At 54.4% G+C, this 5,054-nt stretch overlaps 1 protein-coding gene across 1 annotated transcript in view; it reads right to left on the bottom strand.

Annotated features, from left to right (window-relative positions):
- The window catches only part of CPNE2 (copine II), a 42,407-nt gene extending 40,603 nt beyond the window's left edge, over nt 1–1,804 (bottom strand). Inside the window, exon 1 of the mRNA XM_011938851.1 lies at nt 1,687–1,804. Coding sequence (XP_011794241.1) covers nt 1,687–1,729 — 43 coding nt within the window. The 5' untranslated portion in view covers nt 1,730–1,804. The remainder of the gene's footprint in view (nt 1–1,686) is intronic.
- Between the last annotated feature and the right edge of the window lie 3,250 nt (nt 1,805–5,054).

Raw genomic sequence — 5,054 nt, forward strand, 5'->3', positions numbered from 1 at the left:
CTCACAGTCCAGTCTGGCAGGAACACAGCGAGGGAGCAGGGACAGCGGCCAGGAACTGCAGGAGCTGTGGGTGTCTGAGTTTCATTCTGAGAGCGATGGGAAGTCTTAGAAACAGAGAACTGACATGATCTGATTTGTGTTTTTAAAAGCTTACTTGGCCCCTTGTGGGGAGAAGGGGTTGCCAAGCTAAGGAGAGGTAGCAGAGAGACTAGCGAGGAGGCAGCTGCTGCCCTCTAGGCAGAAAGGAGTGGCAGGAAGGATCAAGCCTCCATCACTATGCTGGGTCCACTCCTCCTCCCTTTCAGCCACGCCACGGCGCAACTCCAGAGCGCCAGCCTCTTGCTGGGCAGGTGCAGTCCCCTGCAAGCCCGGTCTGCAGGAGGTCAGGGTGAGAGTGGGGCTGGCAGCGGAGACCTCCCAGCTTCCCCTCCAGATCCAGTGCTCCCCAGACATGCCTGGCAGGGGCAAAATCTGGACAATGATGAAGCTTGTCCTCAGCCCCCTCCCTCCCAGCCTTTGTTCCTAGAACCTTGTTATAATCACACAAGCTCGGAGCATCAGGACAGCACTACAATTTGCCTGCAGGATTTATTCTTGTCGTGTAAAAATCAGTTTCCACTGGAGGAGCTGGTGAACTGCGTTCACTTTTACTGTATGCAACTGGGCAGTTGTGCCAAGTGGCGGTGGGTGGGGAAGGGGGCAGACAAGGATGTCCAAAACCTTGCTGTGTGGCTGAGAGCGCCTGCCTATGCCTGCAGGGCAATCGCTCCCATTTTAGAGATGAGGAAACTGAGGCCTAGAAAGCAAAAGTCACTTGCTTGAGGTTACAGGGCCAGGAAAAGGCAGAGACAGAGTATGAATCAGGTCTCCAGACTCCCAGCCAATGCTTGGCCTTTTGCCAGGGTGGGGAGATTGCTGAACATTGTGGGACCAAGGCAGGGACAGCCAGGACATCAGCCAGGCCAGGGGAGCCTGAGGCTAAGTGGGCAGGTTGTGATCAGGGCTGGGGAAGCCAAGGGCATTCTCCCATTTGAACACACATCCAGGATGGGCCCCAGAGTATCCAAGGTCACCAGTTCCTCTGGGTCACCCTGTCCACACCCCTGCATCTCCCACCATGGCTGGTGAGGTAGAGTCTAGCTCACCTACCCCTTCCCCACTTCACAGGCCCCCTCTGTGACATGTTAGATGCCACCTGGGCCACCATCCCCTGCTGCCAAATCAGACACTTCTGTTCTCATCCTGAGGGTGTCAGGCACACACGCCCAGATTCACGTGCTTCCTTGTCCATTTACACATGTGTGTGGTCACATATACACACATACACACACGTACACATACGCACCCAGACTGACAAATACAATGACAGATGCTCATATGGACACTCTGGGGTCACCTCATTCTATCCCCCTCACTATCCTACCCCCATCCCCCTGCCTCGTCCAAGCCCCATTATCTTGCCTTGGTTACTACACCAGCCTCCTGCCCTTCCCTCCCTCCAGCCTGACTGAGGGCGTGGGCAGGAGGGACGGGTCATGGGGGCAGGGGGCGGTGGCTGGGCCAGGAGCCCCCAGCTCACTGCAACTCCACCTGGATCAACTCAGGCCCTGGCTAGAGCGAGCGATGGGTGGGTGGGAAGGGAACTCCTCCCCCAGCCAGTGGCAGGTCCTCTCATCTCCAACTCACCCTCTGGCTGGAAGCTTCTGGATACCCGAAACGGGGAGCACATGATGTCTGGAGTTGGGGCAGGCGAGGGGAAGAGTGGGTCCCTCTGCGCCAGCCCAGCAGCAGCCAGGCGTACTGGACCCTGAGGCCTGACGCAATGGAAAAAGAAACTACAGCTTAGGCTGGGCCGGGGCCCCCTCCCCTCCTACCCCAGCAGGAGGGCAGGCAGGCAAGGTGTCATTAAGGGAGGGCTGGGCCTGCCATGCGCATCTGGGCACGATGGAAACACCCCTGTGGCAGCCCCCACCCCACAGGTAATTTGAGGTTTCAGGCTGGGGGATGGGATGGGGAGCCAGGGCCTACTTAAAGCATGGTCCTGACTCCTGGCACAGATGGACACAGCCCTTCTGGGGTGACCAAATCCCCCAGGCAAGGAGCTTGCAGAGGGCTTTATGAAACTAGTGGTCCCTTTTACAGACGGGTCAACTGAGGCAAAGAGAGGACAGGGCTTGGGAATTCCCAGGCACTGATTCATTGGTTCATTCAATAAATAGTCCCTGAGCACCCTGGGGCTATGCAGTTAATAAAACACACAGGAGCCAGTGGTGGCTCACACCTGTAATCTCAGCACTTTGGGAGGCTGAGGTGGGAAAATGGCTTGGGCCCAGGAGTTTGAGGCTGCAGTGAGCTGTGATTGTGCCACTGCACTCCAACCTGGGTGACAGAGCAAAACGCTGTCTTCAAAGAAAAGAAAAATGGACACATAGGGTTCAGCCCCCACAGGGTCCACTGACCCCAGAAAAGAGGCATCTTGCCCTTAGGCTGAAGGACAGGCTTGGACACTGGTGCTGAGCCACAGGCCTAGAACATCATGGTTTTAGCCAGAAAACTAGGAATTCATCGTCCTTAATCCCCTTTTATCTTCACCTCCTATATGCCACCAGTGCTGCTGATTTCACGTTCAAGCTGCATTCAGCATCCATCCTCTCCCCACTTCTACTATGTCGGCCCAGCCAGGCTCCCATCATCTCATGCCCAGACACACCCTGACCCATAACAGGTCTCTCTGATGCGAGCTCAGCTGTGCTCTCTTTTCCACACCGAAGCCAGAGGGAGTCTTTAAACCTAGAAGTCAGATGCCACCATAGCTCTACCTGAAAATCTTCCTGTGACCTCCTCATCCAGGTCACACAAACCCCAAATCGTGCCCAGGATGACAGGACCCTGCCTGACCTGTCCCTACTTCCTGCCACCCTCCCCCTCACTTGCTTCCTTTGCCCCAGCTGCACTGGCCTCCCTTTGTTGTCATCCTCTCTCCTGCCTCAGGGCCTTAGCACTTGCTGTTCCTTTTTCCAGGAATGCCTTTCTTCACAGGAAAGGTCTTACTTGTCAGCTTAATATCACATCCTCAGAGGCCTTCCCTGATCACCCAGGCTGACGTAATCCATCTCCGCTCCATGCTGCTTCCTTCACAGATCACTGCAATGTACAAGCGTTTTACATATTTGTCTATGTGCCTGTGTCTGTTTGTCTGCCCCTGTCCCTCAGGAGGACATCATCACTGTTTCCTCAGCACCTACACCTAATCAATGAGGGAAGTGGGGGCTTGCCAGGCAGACTCCATCAGCAGCAGCCCCAGAGCAACCATAGCCACCTCCCCGTGCACACATCACTTGAGAGAATCACAGGCGGCTTCTCAAACCCTGGGCTCTGAGATGCCAGCAGGAGAGAGACTGTGTCCTACAGGGGTAGAAACTGAGGCCCAACAAGGGGCAGTGGTTTTTTGAAGCCAGGGAAGGATGGTGACCAGGCTCAGAGCCAAGGCTGCGGTCACTCCATCCTTCCCACCTTGGCTCTGCCATTTAACTGCTGTGTGACCTCTGGCAAGTTCCTTCAACTCCCTATGTCTCAGTTTCTCCCTCTGTAAAATGGGGACAACAAGAGTGCCTTCCAGCTGGGCGTGGAGGCTCACACCTGTAATCCCAGCACTTTGGGAGGCCGAGGCAGGCAGGATCACCTGAGGTCAGGAGTTCGAGACCAGCCTGGCCAACATGGTGAAACCCCATCTCTACTAAAAATACAAAAATTAGTCGGGCATGGTAGCACGCGCCTGTGATCCCAGCTACTCAGGAAGCTGAGGCAGGAGAATTGCTTGAACCCAGGAGGCGGAGGTTGCAATGAGCCAAGATCCACTCCAGAGCAAGACCCCATCTCAAAACAAAAACAAAAACAAAAAACAACAACCAAAAAAGAGTTTCCTAGGTGTTGTGAGGATTCAGTGAGGTAAAGCACTTAGAACAATAATAGGTAGCTTTTGCTATGATCAGTGATTCCTAATGGCTGTGAGGAGAAAGTAGCCCTGGCCCCACCCCATGCCCAACCCGGGAAGCAGCTGTAGTGTAAAGGAGCTCGCTGTGGGGGAGGAGCTGCCAGGCCGGCTGGGTGGGGGCGCCTCTAATTTAGAAATGGGCGGAGAGGAGGGGACAGCGAGAGAGGCAGGCAAGGGAAGCAGATGGCCCAGGAGGAGGCCCGGGAACCCCGAAGGGGAGGAGAGCTGCTGGATGGTGAAGGGCAGGCCTGAGGTGGCCAGGGAGGCAACCCCATTCCAGAGGCTGGTGGAGACGAGGAGCTGGGACCACAGTGGGATGTCCTTTTGTAAATTTTAGCGAGGGCACTGTGTGCTGTCAGAAAAGCACGTGCAACTTGATGTGTAGAAAAGGAAAAAGCAGCCCAGGCGTGGCGGCCCACGCTTATAATCCTAACCCTTTGGGAGGCTGAAGCGGGAAGACTGCTTGAGGCCAGGAGTCTGAGGTCAGCCTGGGGCAACACAGTGAGATCCTGTCTCTACAAAAATAAAAAATAAAAAAATTAGCCAGGTATGGCGGTGCATACCTGAAGCTACTAGGGGAGCCTGAGGCAGGAAAATTACTTGAGCCTGCAAGGTCAAGGCTGCAGTGAGCTGTGACTGTGCCACTGCCCTCGAACCTGGGTGACAGAGTGAGATCCTGTCTCTAAAAACAAAAAAAGAAAGAAGGAAATAAATAAATTATCTGTTTTGCTGGTGGCAGTAACAAAGAAAGCGGCGCAGATGCCTGGTCGTGGTCAGTGCCAGGCAGTAGCTAGGAACCCATTCTGTAGGGTCTGAATCCCCAGCAATTCTTAATGTCTGGAGAGGGGAAAGTAGATAAAAAATTTCAGGGATGTGTAAAGTTAACAGTTTACATAAAGGGGGCAAGAGGTTAAAACTGATTGAGAGGGCCGGGCATGGTGGCTCACACTTGTAATCCCAGAACTTGGGGAGGCTGAGGCGGGCGGATCATCTGAAGTTGGGAGCTCAAGATTAGCCTGGTCAACAAGGTGAAACCCCATCTCTACTAAAAATACAAAAA

This window comes from Colobus angolensis, unplaced genomic scaffold (genome assembly GCF_000951035.1).
Source record: "Colobus angolensis palliatus isolate OR3802 unplaced genomic scaffold, Cang.pa_1.0 Scaffold178, whole genome shotgun sequence".
Lineage (NCBI taxonomy): Eukaryota > Metazoa > Chordata > Mammalia > Primates > Cercopithecidae > Colobus > Colobus angolensis.